The sequence below is a fragment of the Microtus pennsylvanicus genome, chromosome 1 (genome assembly GCF_037038515.1).
Source record: "Microtus pennsylvanicus isolate mMicPen1 chromosome 1, mMicPen1.hap1, whole genome shotgun sequence".
In the NCBI taxonomy this organism is placed as follows: domain Eukaryota; kingdom Metazoa; phylum Chordata; class Mammalia; order Rodentia; family Cricetidae; genus Microtus; species Microtus pennsylvanicus.
This window is the reverse complement of record NC_134579.1, coordinates 5,670,747-5,696,160: the sequence shown is the minus strand read 5'-3', so window position 1 is coordinate 5,696,160 and position 25,414 is coordinate 5,670,747. Positions and strand designations below refer to the sequence as shown.

The window sequence follows — 25,414 nt, the reverse complement described above, 5'->3', positions numbered from 1 at the left end:
CACCGATTAGGTGGTGCACCTGTGCCTCAGTGCAGCTAATTTGTTTGGAGACACCTGTGTGTACTGAGGTATGTCCCTGGCCCCCTTTCCTTTTTCTTTTTAGGTACAGTCTTACAGTGTTGAATTCACTCTGTAGCCAGGCATCCTTTGAATTTGTGATCCACGATGGTTATGATAGTGGCTGGGATTACACGCTTGCTGCCACCCGGTCCACTTTTAATACTGTGTGTGTGTTGGGGCGGGGAGAATGGACGGAAAGGAGGGAGGAAAAACTGATAAATGAATAAACTTAATAAAAATAAAAATATATATTAAAAGACACTGGATGGTATAATTTATTTAGTTAGTATGCTTAGCTGTTAAAGCCTCATCTAATTTCAACTCATGTTATACAGAATAGGTTAGATGAACATTGCCCAGAGACTGACATTGAAAACTCCGAAGTTGCTATTCTAGATTTGCGTCACATTATAGATCGCTTCTACTTACATGTGTTAAAGGAGTTCACTTTCAGATTCAATAAATACCTTCCTTGTTGTAATTCTGAGGATTGAAAAGTCAATATTTCCAACTTTTATTAATAATAAATCATGCTGTAACCAATCATAGCAAAATTGACACATTGTTAAGGGACCTCAAGTGAATTTCTACACTGAGATATCAAAAATAGCTTAGATATTTCGAGTTGGCTGGCACCCTTCACATTTGTACCAGTTGTGCACTGTATGACCCATTCTTTAGCCCTGTTCATAGATTCCTACAATAAGCAAGCGCTTTTCTAGTCACCAGAGAAAAAACAGCAAATAAGACAGGTAGCCTTGCCCTACAGACAGAGAGATTGGTGACAGGGGTCTGGAATCCCTAAAGTATATTTTTGTTTCTGAGTTTCAGTTGTGCTCAAGATTGAGCCCAGCATCTGAAACATCCGAGGGATACTTTACATTGAGCTTAAGTTTGCAGCTTTTGTTTTCTGCAATAGAACGGCAGAAAGCTAATATTTCTTAAAGAATATAGACATCATGCCTAAATGTTTCCACAAATCTTTCAAAAAAACATTTCTTTAGGAGCCAGTCCTCAATGTTAACTTTAAAGATACTCTGACTGAAAATTATTTCTGATGGTAAAGGTAAAATTCTTGGTCACCTTTGTCTTTCAAACTTTACTCAAAAAATCTTTAGGGCTAGTGGCATGCCTAATATAAACCAATATACTTTTTCATTTTTAGATTTACTTCTATCATATATAAAGCTCATATATGAGCTTTTTGCCTATATGTATATTTGTGCACCACATGCATGCCTGGTACCCACAGAGACTAAAAGAGTCATGAGCCCACCTGGAAATGTTACAAATAGTTGTGAGCCAGAGGCAGAACGGATGAAGTATTGGGGGAGGGTTTCCTAGCTGTTATTGTCTTAGAATTAAAATGAACACTGAATTCTAAGAACAATTAAATATCTCAATTTACATCACTGGGTCCTTAAAAAAACTGCAATTATTGATTTAATCTAGTTGAAACTAATCAAGTGAGTAACTCCTGATTTTGCTCGAAAACTGAAAGGAGTGGAAAACTGCTACCCAAATGGCTACCACGCCCGAGTCTTATCGGCAGTCGAGATGTTCCTTCGAAATAGAGAATAGACTTTGGTTCAGACTGGTTTTCACCCGTTTTTCTCGTTGCCTTCGGTTGCAAAACCAAACTCTTACTACTTCTTTCTCGAGGTTTAGTTCTTCAGCCATCCGCATGATCTCCTGAGAGGAAGGCTTGCTCTGCTGTCCAAAGTGCCTCTCCAGAGCATCCTTAGCTGCAATACTGGGGTGAGGGGGGGGGGAGTTGATTGGAGTCGGGGAAAGATAGAGTTTGGGAGGAAATTATGTCTTTTTCAATGAAGTTTTTGGAAAAATAAAATGAGGCTTACCTTTCTAAATATTACTCTGAAGAAGTAACTTACAAATTCTGGAAACACTCGTGAAAGACAAATCTGACTTTTTTTACACAGAGGCATGTCTTATTCCAGATAGGCAAAAACAAAGAAACTCAGGTTCTCTCACTTTATGCCACAAGAGGGCACCAAGTTCTTGACAAAAGCAAAGAAGTGTGGGTCTTTGGAAGCACAACTGCTCCCTGCCCACTCATCACCTGCCCAGTCATCCCCAGTGTTCATAACACAGGAAATGTGCAATTGACAAGCAGCCGAGATAAAAACCTTCTGCGATTTCCCATTAGTGCCTCCCAGAAACAACAGTATCACTAAATTATACTTCACTGTTGTCAGGAGAGCGGTACTGATAGACCTTGGGCTGACACACTGGTGGATTCCTTTTGTTATTTTTAGTTAAGTTTAGTTAGTTTAGTTAAGCAGAGAAAGAGCTTGTATTGTCTGGTTTCCATTTTTAGTCAAATGTCTGTGTCAAGCCAGTGAATCAAGCAACACATATTTGTTCATGAAATGTAAAATAGATACTACCTTTGTTTCTCATGAATTTGGGTTTTGAAACATTTTCTGTTTCTCGGATTATTTCTATTCCTCCCACGCTGTTGCTCTTACACTACACTTTGATGCTGATTCCATGTGAACACTTTTTTTTCCTCTAGCAAATTTACTATCTCAAAGGAATACCTACCTGATAGTTGTTCTTCGTTTCCGTTTCCTCTCATTCGCTCCCACTTTTTCATTGTACAACGCTGGAATGTAGGAAAGAGATAACAAAAAGAGAAAGTAAGTTTAAACTAGCATTTGGGGTTTCAATTTTCTACATAAAATAATGCCAAGTACGATTGTCGTGCTTTTCTGTCTTAAATGTTTGTAAGCGAGGCCATTTTATATTATTGCATTCTGTAGAAAAAGTATTAAAGCAAAGTAAATGTAAATCTTGTAAATATGATTGTTTACAAACCCCATGTTCATTTTCAATTAAAACATTCGTTGTAAATGCCTTGAGTCTTACTCCTTTTTATTTCAATGACATGCATACGAGTGTGCTTGTGTGTAGGTATGGGTATATGAGCACAGGTGCCTGTGGAGGCCAGCAGAGGACAGCAGATACGAGTGTGTTTGTGTGTAGGTATGGGTATATGAGCACAGGTGCCTGTGGAGGCCAGCAGAGGACCCCAGATCCCTGGGAGCCAGAATTGCAGGTGGTCTGAGCTGCAGGGTGGGAGTGCTGGGAACGTAACTCCAATCCTCTACCAGAGCAGTGTGCTCTGGATACCTGACCTCATGCCGACGTACCTGGTTCTTTCTCAAGTCTTGCCACTATTACACATAAATTATATTCTCTCTGTGTGTGTTAGAATATCAAACTTTTATTTTTACGATGGTATTTACTTAACATACTGTTGTGAACACTAAGATCAGGCTGTAAAAGCAGCTCTTATAAGTTACCCCTGGATAACACAAAGTCCAGGAAATGTAGATATTCAGGAATATCCAGTACTAAAGTTATGCCGATAGTTTGATTTTGAGAAAGTTTCACCACACAGTGTGTCCTTTCCTAGGTAAATTTGTTTCTACACTTGCATCACACTGGTCTTTTCTCCCCCACCTGTTCACTGAGATACTTATTTTTCATTTCAAAGAGACTAAAAAGCCCTCTACTCTCCTGCCTCAGCATAGACCCTGCCGCCCATAGCAGTCCTTAGCAACTACACCACAGCCCAGGCTGCACAGATTCACCCAAGTACCTCCGACTTGCTCAGCTTCCTCCAGCCACTTGGATAATATTGCTTTCAGTTTGCATGCATTTTTGAAACTGAGCTGCAAGTTTTCAAATCGGCAGATGGTTGTTTGGCTGAATTCTGAGCCATGCACAGCGGCCAGAGCTTCGCCCACGTTTGTCTGGGTGTATCCTGTGAAAAGGTGAGAGATAGCCTTATCTCCAGCTTAACCAGGAAGGTCAGGGTGCGTCCATCAGCAGATGTGCTGAATCTTTGTGAATTACCCTTTAAAAACTCCATAGCCTTACAATTTAGAACTATTTAGATTTAGCATATAATTACAAGGTACACCAAAATGTTTCTCTAGTTGATAAGTTACTTTTTCTCTTCAAGTCAGAAGGACTCACAAGTGAACATAATGGTAGTGAACAGATGCCATGTGTGCGTCCTAATACTTGATGAACTTACAAATTCTTGGTCTTTTTATCATGATTATCAAATATGATACATGCTCAAAATATTTGATCCATCAAGTATAGTATACCAAATGTACAGTGTTAGATCAAGCACACTTTTATGTATGAATTTTTTTTAGCAAAATATTGTTACACCAAATAAAACTAAGATTGAAGTTTATTTTGCCGAAAAATACTTCATTCAAAAGGCTGGCTATGGTCCCACATTTTATTCCTAACTCCACACACATTTACGATTTTATTGGGTAAAACATCTATTGCCCAGCAAAAGGTCTTTATTAATTGCCCTGAGCATCTCTAGCATAAAAGGTAAAATAAGCCATCAACGTATAATTTAAAATATCCATAGCAATATAAACATAACTGAAAATAAGTATGATAATGAAGTCCCCTGCTGCTTATTACATGTACTCAGTACGTATTATTTCAGGGCCTAGGGCTATATACCTTATGTATAATATGACTGCATATGATGCACATCAATAAACGTCATTACAAATTACCTAAGGCTCGTTCCGCGAGTTCAGAGGTTTGAACTATCATTTCAGCCCATTTAAAAAAATATACTCTTTCGTGAATTTGAACCACAATTAGTTGTTATGGTTATTCCATTTTAAAAAATATTTTTCAATAGAAAAGGAGCAGTGGCTTGGAATAGACAATTTACAGAAATGGAGACATAAATGGTTATCAGACAGTAATGTGAATAACAATAGTTTAAAATGAAATTTAACATTTTCACTAAAACTACAGTGCCAGGCCACTTTGTCTTTTCAAATGTCCCGAAGACTAAGAGCACACTGATCCTTAGCCGTTGCATACTTATTTTATGTCTGGTCATTTGCTCTCTGTTGGAGACATAAGAGATATCTGTGATGGTAAAATTCTGTAAAGATGAGTTTGACAACATCTATCAAAATACATTAGTGTTTAAGCGATAATTTGGCACGTGCATTTTCTGTTCATACATGAATATCGATGCAAAAATGCATTAATCGAGTTACTAACTGTGGCATTGCTTTCACCACTGAGACAAAAACCATGTAGGAGACCTAGATAAATAAACTCAGGGATTTATATTCATAACGGGGTAGTCTACAGATTCATACATACCCTCAGGAAGTGAACTCTGAAAAAACTCTAAGCTCCCCAATATTATCTGCATAAAAGAATATATACATTGCTTACAGATGTGTGAGATAGCTCTAGAAAGATACTCAAAAATTGTGAAGAAAAAAAAGAGGGAGCAGATGATGGAATGTCTTTTACATTTTTATCGTTTCAAATCATATGATTGAAGTATCTATTCAAAATTTCAAGTAAAATATTTAATAAAGGGGTCATTTTAAAGTTAATCTTCAGATTGGCTAAATATAAGGAAGCAGCATTAATTTAAAAATACACGCTTTCATCTTGTTAAGAATTTACAAGAAATTAAAGAATTTTGATGTGTTTTAGTTTTCCCAACTTGACTAGGCACAGGAAACACAGAGATTGTGAAGCTTCTTGGACTCTCAAGCAGAGAGTAAAATATTTCCCAGTAAAGAGTAAGATTTGCAAATAAAGTTGTTTGACCCATAGCAGTTAGCAAAGACATACCTAACTTAATCCTTCTCACTTTAAATTCATTGGCAAATTGCTCAAGTTCCCGGATTTCTGGGGAGTCCATGTCAATTGGCTCTTCAACCAGTTTACTTTTCCTCCTGAGTTCCTGCTTGAATTCAGAGGCTGTGGGGTCTTCGGCCAGGAGAGGCTGGTGCAGTGGAGGAAAGCCATGACTCAGGGTGTGATCGGGAAACTTGTACAGACAGGGGGTTAGACCGCCTGTGGGTAAAGGGAGAGCGAAGGACTGTTGGTGATTAGGTCTGTTTCTCTACAAGCGACACTCTGTTAGAGCTCACTGTTGTCCAGCACAACTCTCGGCTTGTTTTCAATGAAGGACTTTGTAGTACAGCCCAGGTTGTCTTTGAGCTGTGCAATTCTGCTACCTCGACCACCCAGGTGCTCGGATTATGATTATGTGCAATGCCACATTGATTCCATCTTAATTTGTACACCTTATGCTCTGCTCAGTGTCCTTAAGCAGGATCCAGAGTAGATTGTTAGTTGGCACGAGATTTCCTTCCACCTCCCGCAGGGGAACAAAACCAAAGTTACAGTCAAAGGAGGAGACAATTTTAAGTAGCTAAATTATTTTCTAGTTCTCTCTCAGGAAGGGTGCAAGGTTTCATTTTTTTTTCTTGTAAAAGACATGTATTCCTGAGAGTCTGGGGCTCATATCTAACCAGATTGCACGCCTTAATATTTGTCATCTTAATTAACTAAAGAAGTGACCTCTAGTGTTTGCTATAACCAAGTCACAAAGTGTTTGGACTTCATGCTATACTGAGAAATCCTTGCAACTGAGAAATTAATATTATGATAATGTTTTGATAGTGAATGCTTAACCTCAATTAAAAAACGAGCATGTCTTTTAAATATGATAAAGACAGATGAAGAGCCGGGCGGTGGTGGCGCACACCTTTAATCCCAGCACTCAGGAGGCAGAGGCAGGCGGATCTCTGTGAGTTCGAGACCAGCCTGGTCTACAAGAGCTAGTTCCAGGACAGGCTCCAAAGCCACAGAGAAACCCTGTCTCGAAAAACAAAACAAACAAACAAACAAACAAAAAGACAGATGAAACTTAGAATACACAAATGTAGTTAAGTAGATTTAATGAGGCAGAAAAACAAAAGGTAAGTTTAGACCTTCTGTTAAAATATTGTGTGGCAATATGTTGGAAAATAAAGAAAAGCAAGAATAAAATGCAAAGGAAGGGACAGTTCTAGATGGGAGAGAGAGTTCTCCATGGAGGGTGCAGTGCTGGCTTCCTGCACTGAGTATATGCTCTAGGAAGTAAAGATGCACTGAAAAATGCATACATTTCAGAGTTCTCTTGGAAAATAGATTCCACCTCAGTTCAGGATCCTAAATGACAAGGTGGAAAAGAAGAAACTTTTCAAGATATTCAGTTTCACTTTTTCTTTATTGACAAATTACTATTTTTATTATTGGAGATTTCACTTCTGCTTATATTAAATGTCATATATAACCAAGTATTGAATAATTTATTAGTCTCGTGAGTATATATAAACACTAAAAACCAAGTTTCAAAAAGTACATATAGTAATTATTCTCAGAAACATTAAAAATATATTAATACATCACAACTGCATTCATGAGTTAAAGAAACTAGTAATAATAAAATATGTAAATTTTCCAATAATATATAAATATTTAATAAGCAATAGTGCAAATCAGCAAGTTTTTAGCTTATATTATTTATATAAGAATATGTAATAATAGAACTCAATTCTATTCAATAGGCAGAATATAAATTTTTAGTGAAAATTAAGCATATCAATCCTGGAAGGTTAAATTAAATAGTATGAAATAAATTCGACTTTAAATTCAGGTGTGATAATGGTTTAAGAAAAACTTTTTTTTCCCTTTTTGGTTTATTTAATTTATTTGCATATGAAATTTTACTTGCATGCATGTGTATGTACCACATTTAAGCCTGGTTCCTGTGGAGGTCGGAAGAGAGTGTCATTTTCCCTGGAACTTCAGTCCTTTGCGAGAACATCAAATGCTACAAACCACAGAGCCATCTCTTCAACCCAAGAGAGGAACTACTTTTGTTGTTTTTAAAAAAAAGTATTCTATTTTTAAGAGTTATCCAGTTAAATTTCAGGATAGCCTTTTTTTTAAAAAAAAAATTATGTATACAGTGTTCTATCTTCCTGTAGGCCTGCAGGCCAGAAGAGGGCACCAGATGTCATTACAGATGGCCGTGAGCTACCATGTGGTTGCTGGGAATTGAACTCAGGACCTCTGGAATAGCAGTTAGTGCTCTTAACCTCTCAGCCATCTCTCCAGCCTCCCCAGGACAGCCTTTAATAAGAATTGATGCTTATGCTAGCCATCCCGGTCTTTGCTTCCAGTCCTCATGCCCATCACAATCCTGCAGTAATGTAAGGCCTCTCTTTAGGACATGTCTGTCTATTTCATGCTATCAGGTTCCTTTTCCATCTAAACTAAATGAATTAGAAAGGAAAAGTTGTTTATTTACCCCACAATTTACAATCTAGGAAGTCTCTGCATAAAGAAACCAGTAACTTCCTTCCAGATAGTAGCTGCCTTAACTTTGCACAGTAGTCACATCGACTGGATTCAACCGACTTAGAAAAAAACCACAACTTTATTTTCCAGTCCATACTCGGGTAACTCAAACAACTTTCTCTCAAAGCTTTCCTAAATTTAAACACATTAGGTCGCCTCTACTCAATCTCTTTCAGGCAGAACTGGAAGAATTTAAAAAGCGCATTAGCAGTGAGCCACTCCGGGGAAATCCGAGGGTCATTTTTCTTAGCACAAACACTCTCAGAAAGCCGATGCCTAGAAAAGTCATTGAAAGGAGTCAATGAAAAATGAGCAGGAAATCCCAAGTTGCAAGGTTTAGTGACCACAGTAAGCATGAAAACGTGACGTGGTGAAACTTGGAGCATCCATGAAGCATCCATGATTACATCTGTTGCATCATCATCTTCATAGAACTTGCCTTCCTGAGCACTACCCTAGAAGCTAGCATCACAATCAGACAGAATTTTCTTCCCAGCCTATGACTCGGTCTGTGGAGCATGGGGAATGGTGGTACTGTATGAATAACAAACTCCTTTTCAAATCTTTTCAAGGCTGGATTACTTTAGAACACAGTGAGCCATGCAGCAGAAATCTCAAAAATGTTTCTCAAAACACTGGTAAAGCAACACCACTGTTTGCCCAAAAGCTTAGAAATGCAGGAGTCCTCTCCACACCCCCTTAGTTTCTCACAATGCATACTGATCCACTTTGGCTTCTCTGAATTGTTCTGTATGTCTTTATGTGTGGCAGATGTGGCAGAAGACAGATAAATCTTTTACAACAGGCACGGGGGATAGAAGCAGAGATTGCCTTGCAAGCTATTGACTCAACCCTTCATGTTTGTGGCTGAGAACATCTCAGGCTAAGTGGTATTATAAGAACAAACACCTGAAGCACAGGGGCATGGAAATACATATCTGCATCATAACTGTGCACAGGAACAAATAATGATATATTTCTACTTATTCTACCCTTTTTACACAAACATTGACCAGCAAATCATGTTCAAATCTGACCATTTTCCCATTTTTTGAGGACTGTATATACTGTCTGCACCAGACATGGGTTCACAGTTCAGTAGACAAAATAAGTTTAATTGGCACACAGCCATTGTTATGTGTTCCCATCACAGCCCAGAACTGCTCTCCTGCCCCAAGAATGCTGAGGTAGCTGAAGCAGAGAGAGCTTAGGCTGTTTCCAATCTAGCTCCTTACAGAAGAGGGCTGCAAAGCATCAAGAAGGAAAGGCACCTCAGGGGTGATGGAAGGCCTTTCATGAGGAAAAGTCTTCAGAATGACTCTTCCTGGACAACCCTACCATCTTGGGACAAAAGAAAAGAAAATAGGAAGGGCGACAGAGAAAAGAGAAAAAGGGAAGGGATGGGGGGAATGAAAAACAAAAGGCAAGAAGCTAAAGGGAAAGGCAAAAAGGATGAATCAAGAGATTTCTATGATCTTGTTAGGTTCCCTAACAGAAACCTTTCTTTTTCCCTTCCTCTTAAAATGTACTTTTAAAATAAGGACTTTCCCTCCACTTCAAGGCTTAGCTGCTGTGCCACATTCCCAGAGGGGTCTTTGTTCTTTGCCATGAGACTGGTGTACCCAGTAACCACGGGACAGTGAACAGAAGAGCCTCCATGCTTGCTTCCTAAACTTCGAGAACCAAAGCAAGCTAAGAGACTCAGGAGCCCAAGTGTTGAGCTTTTTATTTTGGACTGGAAGTTTGCTTCTCTTTGTGTTTTCTAGCAGGTTTGTGAAGAACATTTGTAATGCCCTCCTGTGGTTTATACTGCACACTGCTGATATTACATCTCAATACTAAGGAGTAGAGAAGAAGAAGCAAATAATCACGTCTATCTGAGGAGAGCAGAAGATTACAAACCTGCTTCAACAGGAAACGGGAAGACGAGTCTCATTAGTTAATTGTGTACCTTTTTGCTGTTTCAAGTCCAGCCAGTCACTCTCTTTAGTGTGTTGGTTCCTGGACTGAGCAGCAGGCATTTCCTCTAAGGATTTAAATCTTCCTCACCAACCTGACAAAAGTCACAATAGCTCTTTCCTTCCTGTGAGCTAATTTTATAAAATATTAAAATAAAACCCTCAGACTATGGGTAATACAATAGCGATATTAAAATTTTCCACACCTTTTGAAACAGTTATTCCAGTAGTGGCCCCTCACAGGTACACAACATCAAACCTGCCCATAAGATGCATCTGTGGATCTTGATGGAGAGGCTGACATTTCAGAAAACACAAACGACATGGCCAGGTTTCTATCATCTGTTTTACACCATGCCTTCCTTGTTTTTGAATGGCTATATTTTATGACCCAATTTGTGCAGCTTCCCTGGGAATGAAAGCATGAAAATTCAGATTGTCTAAGAGTTGATCTGTGATGAAGTACATGCTAATGCTGAATCTATGTCAAGAACCAGGCATGCTGACAAATTATGAAGCATATAATATTTTAATGACATCCCTCTCAGAATATTCAAATATAGTCTCTGTGCACCATGGTGAGATTTCATTTTAGTGATGAAATATAATTCAGTTTGAAGGCCACAACGGTACCTCTAAATCTTGATATGACAATTGTGTTCATGATGTCACTAAACCAGACTTTGGATATGGTAAATGTCTTTCATGGGTCTTTTCCCATGTTGAGATAAAAAAAGAGAAAGAAAGAAAGAAAGAAAGAAAGAAAGAAAGAAAGAAAGAAAGAAAGAAAGAGAGAGAGAGAGGGAGGGAGGGAGGGAGGGAGGGAGGGAGGGAGGGAGGGAGGAAGGAAGGAAGGAAGGAAGGAAATAGACAGACAGACAGATACTGAATGGGAGAGGGTGTGCAAAGTGTTGTCAGGTACCTCTAAATGGGACCCTGGCCTGCTGCCGCCAGTGCTAGGGCAGGCAACATTGTAGGACTCTGAGGCCAGCTATAAACTCTCTAGATTGTGGGCCATTTTATTAAGTACAAGGGATGTGCTCCCTGAAGGAAGCAGGACAAGAGATAATTAGCCACTGGTCTGTGGCTGGTGTGTGTGTGTGTGTAAGTATATAAATGTACGTGAATGTGTATATGTATGTGTTGATTGGTTTGGTTTTAATACTAACTCACGTCAAAGGGCATAAGCTGCCTCTTTTTGAGGAAATAGGGAACTGAAGGTGCACAGAGATTGCTGGAAATCACTTTCCTCCAGCAGAGAGCAGCATGCGACCACATGCTTGTCACTTTCTGTTTAGACACTCAAGGTTCTGTGAAAGCTAAAGAGAGTGTTCTGCTTCCCCTCCAAGAGCTAATTGAGGATAGTTTGCTAATCCACAGCTGTTATTGTTCATCAGTGAGCTTGTTGTTCTTGTTGTTTATGAATACTGATTAATTAGACGGTTTATAGGTAATGAATTTTCAAAGAAAAAAATGCCTTGGCTTTAGATAGTCCCTAATTAATTGAAAAGTAAAACCAGATTGGAGAGACAGCTCAGGGGTTAAGAGCACTGGCTGCTTTTCCAGAGAACCTGCATTTGATTCCGGGCACCCACATGGCAGCTTACAACTGATTATAATTCCAGTCCCACGGGTTCTGAGAGCCTGTTCTGGCCTCTGTGAGCAATGCATGAAACTGACAGACATACGTGCAAATAAAGCACCCATAAAAATAAAATGAAAATATTTTTTTAAGAAAGAAAAACCAAGGTTTATAGGCAACCATTAAAAACACAGCTCTTTGAAGGAGGTGGGTAAAGAGGTGGAGGGGAGTTTGAAAAAGGGAAAGAAAATGGTTAAAATTTGTTATATAAAAACAAATTAAATCAAATATATTTTTTAAAAATACCAGTCTTAATTTTACCATAATGGTTAATATGTTGATTTATTCAGAATGATGTTTGGCCAAATGTAGAAAAGGCTAATGTCCTCAATGTTTTATTTTGAAATCTTAATGCTTATTGAGAAATTAGAGATTAATGAACTAAATTACTTATTCCGTTTTATTTAGATATTCAATATTCTAAGCATATCTCTATGTTTCTCTGTATATAATTGCTTACTTGGAAGACAAACATGAGTATATTTTAAAAGATTTCCTTTATATTTGATTCCTTTATCCCAAATTTCTACTCTCTCTGCCTCTCTTTCTCCTCCCCACTCCTTCTTCTACTGCTAGGTCTTAGTTATTTTTCCCCCAATGAGAGTTATTTTCCAGCTGCAATAACAGATATAGACTACTAAAATATTTCCTTCAGCACAAACTAACAAAAGCCTGTGAACAATAATCCATATTTTTTACTGACTAAATTATTTTCTTCAGTCATGTCCACAAATTAAGAAATAAATTTGGGGATGACTGCGTCTTGTAGAACTGGTGTTCTCATTTCTAGGAAGCCAAGCTATCAATGTATTTACACCAACACCAAGAAGTTGACATTATACTTGAAAGAGAGTCTGCATCATGTCTCCTGAAAAGTGTGCCCCTTCACTACCTCAGTAAAGCTTCAGAAACAACCTAGCTTCGAAGAACCGCTGCAGCCTGAAATAGCCATTGCTAAAGTCCCTGAACAACAGGCTGAGTCTTCAGTTTGTATCTTATATTTATCTTTCTGGAATGGGTATACAAAGGCAGTTCTTTGATGAAGGTAATGCACCATAAACCGTGGTCTCCGATGGAGTAGCCACTAGACAAACGAGAGTACTCGCCCCTGGCAATGGAGCTGATTTAGCAGAGAAAGCAAATTTTAAATTCTTATTTTAATTAACTTTCATTTAAGTAACCACATGGGTTCTACGATCCAGTATAGTATTGCTGAAGGATCCCACAAAGGCAATAACAAGTGGCATCTCATAGTTTAACGGTAGTAAGTTAAAAGGCAAACAGACGACAGCAAAGCCATGCAAAGCTCACACAAGCGTCAGAAACCCTGGACTTTCTGAGAGCCTCACAGGTCAGGGGACACTTCTGCGAGTGGCAGATCTACCACTAACTTCCAAGCCAAAGGACCAGAATTCCTGTTACAGTCTTGTCACCATTCTCTCTGGTCCAGAACCCAACAACATTTTCCCCAATCAAGATCACATAGAAAGTTTACTCTTATGTTCATAGCAGCATTGTTTGTAATAGCCAGAACCTGGAAACAACCTAGATGCCCTTCAATGGAAGAATGGATGGAGAAAGTATGGAATATATACATATTAGAGTACTACTCAGCAGTAAAAAACAAGGACTTCTTGAATTTTGCATGCAAATGAATGGAAATAGAAAACACTATCCTGAGTGAGGTAAGCCAGACCCAAAAAGAGGAACATGGGATGTACTCACTCATATTTGGTTTATAGCCCTAAATAAAGGACATTGAGCCTATAATTCGTGATCCTAGAGAAGCTAAATAAGAAAGAGAACCTAAAGAAAAACATATAGGCATCCTCCTGAATATTAACCTTCATCAGGCGATGAAATAAGACAGAGACAGAGACCCACATTGGAGCACCGGACAGAAATCTCAAGGTCCAGATCAGGAGCAGAAGGAGAGAGAGCACAAGCAAGGAACTCAGGACCGCGAGGGGTGCACCCACACACTGAGACAATGGGGAGGTTCTATCCGGAACTCACCAAGGCCAGCTGGCCTGGGTCTGAAAAAGCCTGGGATAAAACTGGACTCTCTGAACATAGCGGACAACGAGGACTACTGAGAACTCAAGAACAATAGCAATGGGTTTTGATCCTACTGCACGTACTGGCTTTGTGGGAGCCTAGGCAGTTTGGATGTTCACCTTACTAAACCTGGATGGAGGTGGGCGGTCCTTGGACTTCCCACAGGGCAGGGAACCCTGATTGCTTTTTGGGCTGATGAGGGAGGGGGACTTGATTGGGAGAGGGGGAGGGAAATGGGAGGCGGTGGCAGGGAAGAGACAGAAACCTTTAATAAATAAAGAAGAAAGAAAAAAAAAAAAGAAAGTTTATTCTTACCTGCCATTACTCCATAGGTGGATGGCTGGTTTCCATAATGACAGGAAGGCACAGAATAATGAAGTCCCGTCGCTGTATTTCCCACAGTTGTCATCGAGAAATAGGTGTGCAAACATTTAGGAGTTTGGATCAAAGACAAAATAGACGGGACTGGTAAGAAAATGTATGAGGATTCAAGACACATTCAACTCATTTCAAAATCACACATTTATGCGATTCTTAAATTATACACCAGTATGTGCTTTCTTCCTCACTGGCAATTTTCTAATGAGCAGATAATATCAGGCAAAAGTGGACCCAAGTAATGAGATTCTATATCATAAAACTAGACTTGTATGTTTTATGTTGAGGCTACAAGTATCTCACGAGGAGAGGTGGGAAGACTGTGAACCCCAGCTCTTTGAGATTTGAAAAATTCTGTGGGTTCCATCCAGTGGATATTGCACCACCATCATTGATAAGTAGCCCGAGCATCATTGTGTCGCATAGTATTATAAGGAGGGCGTCTCTGGAAGAACAAATACTCACAGAGACTCCTAAATCGTCAGAGCTGATAAATTACTGATTTCTTTTGCTAAAGAGAAAATGCCAGAGTAAGGATTTCCTTGTTTAGATACAATCAGGAAAATATTGCCACTTTCAGGGTTTTGTGAAAACCTTATGACAGTGTTAAGCCCAATTATTATATGGCACTTGCAGATTTTTTTCATGTGACAATATATAGAAAAGTTTTAATGATAAAGTCAGTCAAAAAACAAGTTCCTTTATCACTGAAGGTTGTATATACACACAATTATATGAATAGATATATGCTTCCTGAAATTGGTGTGCCTTTAGAAATAAGATATGAACTATAAAACATATATGAAGTTTTAAACACATATCACCATTTTAACAGCCAAAATGTTCAAGAATAAAACTACTAGAAAAACTTTCCCCATGTATTTACTTCCTCATTATTCTCTCACAATCCTAAATAATTTATAATACAATAAAATAATATAATTAGGTTGTTATAATGAACATAACATTTTTTCAAATAAATAGCATATAGAGTATATAATTGGGAGTACATGATATAATAATTAACTAAATGAGGCTTTTCATAGAATAAATACATTTTGTCTAAATATAGAACAATATTTCATTGTAAATATCTGTATAAATTTCCCATCTATAACTGATATAGAGAGTTGTGAAATAATTTTACCATATAATGGTTACACAGATAATTTTAAGTATTCATTTAAAAATTTCAATGTATTTTAACCCTATAAAATACCTAAGAGCTTTTATTAAAATAATTAGTTCTAATTTCTTATCTAATTACATGTACATATAACTTGATAGAAAAAATGTAAATCATTAAAAATAATTAAAGGAAACTTTTACAAGTTTTATTTAAAATAATTATATGATATTTCTTATTTGATTTTAGGAAGTTGGATAAAAGATAGGTTAACTTATTTAATGCTTTGCTATGTATTTTTAAATAAACCTACAGAACTTAAAGATACATCATTTTGCTACATCATTATTTTAATCTCAAATTTTGATTTTCTACTAATCAAATATTGTTCCTATAGTCAATTAGAGAAACACAATATCATTTTTCTAATTCTCAACCTATAAAATGTATTAGTTTAAAAGTGTGATCGTATTGTAATGATTTAGATTATTTATGGAACTGTTTATAGGATTATTACAGGATAAAATTATTTTAGTATTATATTTTCCATCAAATATGTTTCAGTACCCTCTCAAAATTACCTTTTAAATTAAACTATGGGAATCTTTCATAGATTAAGTGATGTTGTCAGAGTCAACATGTCTAGTCTCCTGATTCTTTAAAAGCAGCCAAAGATGAATGAAAGAGCTTCACAAATGTTTGGAAACTGCCTAGTTGTCATAAGTTCTTTAATTGTTTTAAATCATAATACAAGCCCAAACTTTTATGTCTACAAATACAAAATTGTATTTCATTTCTCCTTCTGAGTCAATTACATTTTAAACAGAAGGAAGGTGAATACAGATTGCTATTACGTGGAAAAATTCAGTTAGTCCAAGGATCCAGCAGTCTGTAAATAGATTTTGAGACCATTCGTTATTGTATTAAGTGCAAATATATTAGCAAAAAACATTCGCTTGCTTGTACATAGTTTTGAGCCCTAATTTGTTTTATTTAGAAATATAAAGACAAATTTAAAAGTTATTTCCAAAAAGCAGTCTTTAGAAAGTTTAACTCTCTGAGCTCTAAATATTATCTTGCTTTCTTTTCTAAGTTTAATACTATGCATTTTAATGCAAGTTTAATAAAGCATTTAATTACTATATTCATTAAAGCTCACTTTGGTTTGTGTTGGGAATTTTTCGGTTTATTTTTAATCAGGCTTCTGGTTGTTTAAAGATAATAACAAATATAATTCAAAAATGAAATACATTTTTCATATAAAGTAGTAGTACCTATTTAACATTAAAGGATTTTAGAATATTTCATTTTGATCTTTATCCATAACCATCTCTATTAAAATAGTTTCCAAGAGTGAAAACGCTCAAGCTCATTATTTGCTATGTAGAAAAATAGTTCTTCAATTGTAGAGGGAACCAATAAATTCATACATGACTTTCCTTACTAATTTTTCTATATTCTTAGGCAACTTAATATTTAACTAAAGCAAACTTAAGGAGAGAAATGGAACAGAGAAATTATTCCCCAGAAAGATTCATCACATCAGTTCTGAAGGGCGTAGGCCCCGCGGTGGAAGTCAGTACCTGTAGACATCACGTTGGTGGCATGGTTGGAGACTGGGAGGCACTCAGCGGCACTGTGATGCATTATCAGAGGCAGAGCTGCAGAAGCATCAGAATTCAGAGGTATAAAGGTATCGGCCGAAGTGAAAGATTGGCAACTCATTCCCACAAGAGAGTAGAAAAATAAGACCCGCTGCTTGCCAGATCACTTTTATTACATTACTGTATCAAAGGGCCGATTCACCTGCATATATACATCAGGAAGGCTCTGAGGCACCAGGAGGGTGCGGGCGAGTATTTATACCGTGAGGAGATCCATTTATACATGTTAATAGCTTTTTCCCAGGAGTGTTGCTGTGTCAACTCGAACTGTCTTTCTTACCCAAATATTATCTGTGCCCAAGGAGGAACCTGGTTGTGGGGTACAAACTGAGGGGAAGGCAAAACCACAAACTTTATTTGCTATCTTTAATAAATGAGACCTTTGGGGAAGAATCAGAAACTTTGAAAAGGTTTTTCTCAAAGTTAATAAGTGACAATGAATTGAAAACTAGGTGTCTTTAGGTTTCTAATATAATAAAAGCCTTAAACATGAGATATTTTCCCTTTGGTTAACTTCTTAAATAACATTCACAGTAGTATTAAACCAGGGAAATGCATACTAAATAATTTTAACAAGTGGAGTACTTAAGGGCTGGGAAATGATGGCTTGGTGGTCAAGGTGCTGGCTACGCAAGTCTGATGACGTGAGTTCTGTACCTGAACCTGTGGAAAGGTGGAAAGAGAGGACCAACTCTATAGACTGTCCTCCAGCCTCTGAATGCATAGCGTGGTGTGTAACTCCACACATATACATCATGCGTGCGTGCGCGCATACACACATGCAATACTAGCAACAATGTTTAAAGTAATGAAATGTTTAAGTTGGCACTTTGGAAGGCATGGGAGAGGAAATAAGACAACCCATGTGCTGTTAGTTACAAGCTTAAATTCAACAGTGCATGTTTATCAAAAAATACAAGAACTATTCAAAGTTGCCCTGTGAGGATACAGTGGGAAGATTTTAATAATGTACAGTGCTGTGCAGGGAAGACAAGCAGAAGTGACACCATCTTTCCCTTGATTTCAGTGTATTGATTAACAGCTCTAAACTCTTCCTATCTACTGACAGGATTCGGTGACAGTTTCTACAATTAGGCCAAACAGACCTCCATCTCCACAAGTGATGTAGCATGTACCCTTCATAAGTGCCTCTGAGTCACAGGCTAGGATTTGGGCCATTCTACTAAAGATGCTGAGGTAACAGTGTTAGTACTGAATACAAACTTCACACAGAGATATAGTGACAATTTATGAGAATGCTATGCATATACAATCGATTCTAACATAAGCATCAGCCTCCAGATATTCTGATAATTTCTATATATAAATGGTATGTTGGATTTTGAATCACTGTGAAATACACCTGGAGGGAAAAATTTTTAAAAATCATGTCTACTCAGAGGTTTCAGTCCATGGTCAGCTGGCCCCTGTTGCTTGGACTGGGGTTAAGCAGAGCATCACCTGGGCCAGAACATGTGATAGAGCAGGGTGTACTCTTATTAAAAAAAGAAAGAGAGGATCAATTATGAAAGGCTACAAGAAGCCCTTGAAGAGCACGTCCCAAAAAGCCTATTTCCTCTAACCAGGTCTCACTTTCTCAAATTTCTATCAACTCTAAAAACAATGCCCTAGTTAAGAACCCAGCCCATGGAACCATTTCATATCCAAACCATAGCAATGAATGAATGTACTATTAAATTAGTAGAATGCAAACAAGAATAATATAGATATAGACGTAATGGCAAGGGTTTGACAGTACTGAAATGAGGACCATATTACATCAGCTGAATGCTTTTATTATGGTGGGTTTCAGATAGAACTGACTGCCCGTGCTAAATTTATTATTAATATTGACAACACTACAGCTCCAAGAATCATGGACATGTTGATCAGCAACCAGTAGGTATGTTGAACAAAAATTATTAAAGTGCCTAATATTAGAGATTGCCTGAAAAATACTTTTTAAAAATGCAATATTTCTTAGTATGGATTTGAAGCACAATTAGTCTTTTCTAATTGGAGAAAGATTTTGGTAATCAAAATAACTTGTTAAAATCTTTCAGAATTTGGATAATGTTCATTTTTTTTTTCTAGATGTGAAAAAGGCAAGGATGGTACAGAGTACTTACAAGGAGATCACACTAAGGAAATTTAAAATGATTTTTGAGGGTAAATGATGCTTCTAAAAGATTGTACTGATAATATAGTTATCAGGGTTTAAAAAAATCAATCTTAATCACTTTAATACATTGCATATAGTCATGGGAATATGCCTGTTGAAGCTGATCAACTTAATAATAATAAACAAGCACAATAAACTTTGCCTGCTTTGTAATATAAGCTACCTTAATAATTTTGATATCTAAAATTAAAAAGTTGCAGTATTAGACACAATTCATCAATAAAAGAATTTCAAATGTAAAACTCATGTTTTATAAAATGTAACTTAGAACAGTTAAACTTTAGTGAAGCTGGGAAACAGGTATCTTCGTTACAGTCTTCTCATTTCATTCTATAAGTTCCTCAAGACTATTTCTCTCAGTGCCAGCATTCTTTGTCTAGGGTGGAGGCCTCTGCAAATGTCCTCCTGTTCAGTTTAACATTTATACTGACTTTGTCCTTGTAGGCTGCCATGTTTGCGAGATTCACAGGTGCAGCTCCTCTGACACTTTTAGGAGATATAATATCACAGCTAATTCCTATTCCTTAGACTAACAAACAATTTTAATGTTTTCACAGAACTACGGGATAAGTCACAGGTCAATACTAGCTAGGTCTCTTCCTCAGTTTCTTTTCACATTGTTTTTCAAGACACGAGATTTCTTACTGAAGAGAGACCTAGAATTCACAGATTGGCTAGAATGGCTGGTCAGCAAGCTGCTGAGATCCTTATCTCTCTGTCCCCATTCCTTGGCTCTGGAAGTACAAGCTGCTGAGATCCTTATGTCTCTGTCCCCATTCCTTGGCTCTGGAAGTACAAGAGCGTGCTGCCATTCCTGGCTTTTGTCACTGAGTCACTTCCTCAGAATCAATTTGACCTTTACGGAGATGCTAAATTTTAACCATTTCGTATAGTTTTCCCTTCACATTTATTTCTGTTTTTCACTTTAGTAAACAATAATGCCATCAACAAATTTACCCAAAAATGTTTTCCCCTGGTATAATTTTACAAAGTCCAAAGGAAGGCAAGACAGATTTCTCAGAAGTGGAATTGCTGCATCTATGTTTATGAACACTTAAAGTTTTAAGAAATTAGCAAAAATTTCAAATAGTGGCATAATTTTTGTTTCAAATATAGTGAAGAGATTAATTTAAAAACAAAGTTAGGGCATATGGAAAGCTCTAGAAAGAAATAGAAAAGCAATGATATCTCTCAGAATCTCCTGTCTACTTCCCTCTTTGTCTCAGTGATGTCTTGCTCAGTAGAATAGCCTAGTTTGATTAGCGATCCTATGGCTTGTGTTTTCAAGCAGGCAAAGGAACCACCTACCACCTTGTAGTTTACATTTTTGAGAGTTCTCTTACTATCGTAGAGTGCTATTGTTCAGATAAGAAGCACTTTTGTGGCTCAGAAAGACCTACATTTGTACATGGATGATTTTGCTTAGGAAATGTGCAGGCATTTAGACAATGAAGGACACACTAGCATCTAGAAAAATAGCTCTGAAATATGTCTAATGCAGAAACATGATCTGATCTGAGAAGCTTCATTGTACAACTGAGAATCACCTTACATTCTCAGTGGTATTACAAAGTATGAATACTTATGCTGGATGGATCTGGTAAAACTATAGAATTTACGATCTTTCACAGTTTGAATGGCTAACATACTATCTTCTTGGACTTATAGTGGTTATTTATGTCTATGATTTTGTTAACTGATTCTGATTTATTTTTTAAAATTATTTGATTTTATTTTCCACTCACATTTGATTTTTAATTTTGAATATCAAACCCAGAGCCTCATATATGCTAACCATTTGATCTACTTCAGAGAAGCAATCTTAACCCTTTGTCTTTTCAAATTGTTAAAACCAGAAATTTCCTTTGCCTTTGAAAACTTTTTCCAAGCTAACCATCTTCTATTTTTCTTGTTTGTCTTTTGAACTTATGCTAGATATTGTGATAAATAATAGTTTAGACTTAAATATACTAATTTGTTCTTCTGTGTGATTCTTAATAGCTCAGCATTTTAACTTTATATGTTATTCAAAAGGTTTTGGTGTTATTTCAGAGATGCAAAGAGCTCTGCCTGGGAGGTTTAAATTGTGGTTCAGTGGTTATAGGTACATTCTGCCCTTTCAAAGGACTGGCTTTATCTCCTAGCTCACAGCCATGTGTAACTCCAGTTCCAAGAAATCCAGCACAACATCAGGCAACAGGAAAGCACACGTTGCACATACATACAGGCATTTAAAAGTAAACATACATGTAAATATTTTATGTTCTTTTCCCATCTGACTTTGTAGTCTCCACATACAGTTTAAGAAATAATATTCATCATAATATTTGGAACAAGAGGCAGGAGGAGCAGGAGTCTCAGGCCAGCCTAATAGAAAGAATAAAAAATTCCTCTTGACATTTTAAAGTATCACTTTGTATTTGAGAGCTCAATTATACTTTAATTATGGTTTGAGAGCTCATTTTTTAATTACTTAAATAGTAACAAAAATTGTAGCTCAACTTAAAAAACTAGTATCATCTAAATAAACAGTGCTGAGGATGTAACTGATAGGTGTGGGTGGTAGACATCATCTATAGCATATAAAGCCCCGGTTTTGGTCCCTAGCAGTGCAAATAGATATTAGATAGATGAGATATATAGATGATAGATAACTAACTATATGAGAGATAGATGGTAGATAGAAAGATAGATAGATATAGATAGATGATGATGATGAAGATAGATAGATATAGATAAAGAGATGATAGATAGATGCTAGATAGATAGGTAGATAGATGACTGATAGATAGATAGATAGATGATAGATAGATAGAGATTCAAATTAAAACATACTGTTTTGAAATGTTGATCACATTTTAAAAGTGTAAGCTAAGAAATAATTCTGTTAAAAATAATATCCAAAATTATTCATCACTAGTTAATATAATTAAAGGATTTTTTTCATATTTGTATGTACTAATTTTTCTTTTTTTAATTTTTTCTTATTACTCAGACTGGTTTTGAATCTTCTCATAGTTGTTGGGATTACAGCTTAACCTAGTTTAATCTTTCCACATGTTTTCAGGATCTCATAATTATCTAGAATGCTCAGTACATCACTAGATTATGGAGCCAAAGTTCATTGGAGCTCCTGTATTGCCTTTCATGGAAAGATGGACAAGGAAATTTGAGGATTTCAGAGTCACTTTACAAATAATGAGATCATAATTAATACCTCATATAGAACAATACCCTGTGTGTAATAAATGTTTAACCGTTGTTCATAATTACTAATCACTAAAGCTTTATAATAATCATTTATACTCATATAGTATGTGTCTTGATATGTTTTATCTTACTTGTCTTCACATTAATCTCATGAGGTAAATATCATTACAGTCTGCCTAACTGAGGCACAGAAGAGTAAGTTCTTATCAAAAGTCATACATTCAGTACATAGTAATGCTGAGATAGGAATGCCAGACATTTGAACTCTGAGGACATGTACTACTGTTTTCTATTATATGTGAAGGGAATAGTTTGATCTTTACTTAAATAATGTTTTCTCTCTGTGTGTCTCTCTTTACATCTCTGCCTCTCCCCATCTCTCTCTGTCTCTCTCCCTATCTCCCTCTGTCCCCCATCTCAACTTTTAGCATATCTCATAGCTTCAGAAATAAAAGTACAGCAAGTTAATTGGGTAAAGTATGGCATATTCTTGTACTTTTTTCAGCACCTTTCCCCCTATATAATGTTATGTGTACAGAGCTATCTTACATGAGTGATGTGGAGACTATTTCTTGTGGGCAAGAGACAGACAATGCACAATAGTTCAATTTTATTTAAGAGATGTTCTATTGATGCTAACAATTATTTGTGGAGAGTTGAGTATAAAAAATGATGAAGAAAGAAATAATGAGAACGTAGGAATTTGCTTTTATATGAAAGTGAATCTTAATCTAAATTAATGTATTCAGTTAACCTAAGTGGCAGTAAAATGAAGTATTCACATAACTCATAACTTTTGAAAAGATGATGAATTTTACTCAGTGCCGTTTTTAAAGGAAAAGATCACACCGCCATATGGTTTCAAAGGGGACTATGTCACACGGGAAGCACTCGTTATTTAAACACATATCAGTCCTGTATGTCATCGTAACTGTTTACTGATTGTGAAGAGAGCAATGAATATACATGTTATGTGGTTTATTTTTGCATAAGTTCTTTCATATCCTGAAATCAAGCTTTTTTTATTGCCCAGGGAAGAGATAATGTCAAAGTTTTGCAATGGTGCTGAAGATGAATGTTCCCATAATGCTGTCTAAAGGGTAAGCTTGTAACTTACAGAAAATAAATGTCAAGGTGAGACACAGACTTAGGAATAATCCTTCCCCACAAGAGCCATATCCCGGCTGTACTATAGCTGGTGGGCAGATTTATCGTTTGTCTCACTCACTTAAATTGATCCAGACTTGTCCAAACAACACACTGCTGTGCCTGTGTTAATTTAATTGGAGAACCTCTTTGTTCTGTTCAGTACCTAGCATTAATGCGGGAGATATAGAAGTACATTTCAGAGTATATAAATCTTTCACAAGTGATATATTTACTACTTAGCTTCAATGGGGAGTAAGGTCTTTATTCTTTAAACTCATAATGTTAAGGAAAATAAAAGGAACAAACGATTATCTTCTTAGCAGCCTTACTGGGTAACACAAGGATATCATATGGTGGAGCAGGAGATGAAGGCAGAACGCAGCAAATGAGCCGATATTGTACTGAGCGAGTCCGTCCTCTTTGCGAGTCTGACTCCTTTTTCATTTAGGCATCTTTAAAGATGAAAGAAGCAGAATGTTCTACTTACTGCAACAAGATTATTTAATTAGAATCATCTGGCGATGGCTTAGTTCATGACACACGATAATCTAACATGGGGGCGATAGAGGGAGTTGAGGTAAACGGCTGCAAGAGGGAGGGGGGAAAGGTGTTTCATTTCCTCTGAATGAGATCAAAGGAAACATCCGACTCTGTGGAAGAGCCCCAGCATCTTCTCTTGTTTTTAAGAGTGCCTGGCATATGGTAAGCCAGAAAGTTCAGGTAACTATTACACTTGTTGAAGTGAATGAAACACTTTAAAATGTCTGTGTAATAAGCAATGACTGCTTTAAAATAGCCATAAACGTGAAGACAAGAAGACTTACCAGAAGGTCAGATCATGACACATTATAAGGCCTTCAGGAAACTGTCTCACACCATGTCCTGCAATGGAGCTACTCTCAGGCTCTCTGCGTTCATTCTTGTTACCTTCATGGGTTTTGTTGTTTGGTTTTGTTCGTTCTGTTTTGTCTTTACTATTATATTAAAGTGCAATTTATTCTGTTGGTTTTATTTTCCCTTTCCATTCAGGAATGTCATGAGAAGAGTTACTGTTTATTAGCAAGATTTTATTCTTAGCATATGGAATACAGATTGAACAATTTAAGGTTTTTATAAATCCATATTATTTCAAATCATTTAGAAAAAGGCACATGGCTAAATATTAAACCAATGTATGATTTGAGTAATAAAACTATATTATTTGATCAATATCATAATAAAAAAGGAGGCATAAGTTAGTGTAGTGAAATATACTGCGGGCATCATGTTGTCTAAAATATTGCGAGTGCTGTTATTGGGATATAGGCATATGGTACTTTTCAGTGACCTGCTGTCAGAAAAAAAATGCTTTTTTTAAATAAAGACACAATATTTTCTGAATTTAGTGTCATAATTTTAGTATTTACTGAACATCTACTCTGCTACTTGTCCTGTCGAGTGCTTTTCAATCTTACTGCATTCCAGGCTCCTCAAATTCATGCGATTTTGGTGACCTCCAAGTGATATGCTAATCTCTGTCCCATAAATATGCGAAAATGTGGTTATATATGTTTCTTATAAAAATGTAAATATTCTGGATTTTAGATAAAAAATATGCTATTTTGTGTTTTTTATATGATCAAATATCCAAAAGCATTTGAATATTCTGATCTATACAAATTTTGAAACCCTTAAGTTCTCCAAATATTTTGCTTATTTAGTGTAATGAATGTACAAGTTAGTGGTGGTTAACCTTAATTCAGGCTAATATTT

At 36.7% G+C, this 25,414-nt stretch overlaps 1 protein-coding gene across 2 annotated transcripts; it reads right to left on the bottom strand.

Annotated features, from left to right (window-relative positions):
* Window positions 1–1,527: 1,527 nt before the first annotated feature.
* On the bottom strand, window positions 1,528–17,182 carry Pou1f1 (POU class 1 homeobox 1). Of its 2 annotated transcripts, none has more exons than XM_075953569.1 (6): window positions 17,041–17,182; window positions 14,269–14,418; window positions 5,734–5,958; window positions 3,686–3,850; window positions 2,626–2,686; window positions 1,528–1,813 (listed from the first exon to the last, which is right to left on the bottom strand). In XM_075953569.1, the coding sequence occupies exons 1-6, from the start codon at window positions 17,180–17,182 to the stop codon at window positions 1,603–1,605; spliced, it is 954 nt and encodes a 317-aa protein (XP_075809684.1). In that variant the 3' UTR covers window positions 1,528–1,602. The 2 variants fall into 2 exon arrangements, with proteins under 2 accessions (XP_075809684.1, XP_075809694.1); XM_075953579.1 differs by having other exon boundaries at window positions 14,269–14,340.
* Window positions 17,183–25,414: the final 8,232 nt, after the last annotated feature.

Coding starts and splice junctions, on each gene's coding strand:
- Pou1f1 (XM_075953569.1), bottom strand. CDS start 17,182: ATGAGTTGCCAATCTTTCACTTCGGCCGATACCTTTATACCTCTGAAT. Junction 5,959..14,268: donor CACCTATGGAGTAATGGCAG/GTAAGAATAAAC, acceptor CTTTACCCACAG/GCGGTCTAACCCCCTGTCTG. Junction 2,687..3,685: donor GGAAGCTGAGCAAGTCGGAG/GTACTTGGGTGA, acceptor CCTACATTCCAG/CGTTGTACAATGAAAAAGTG.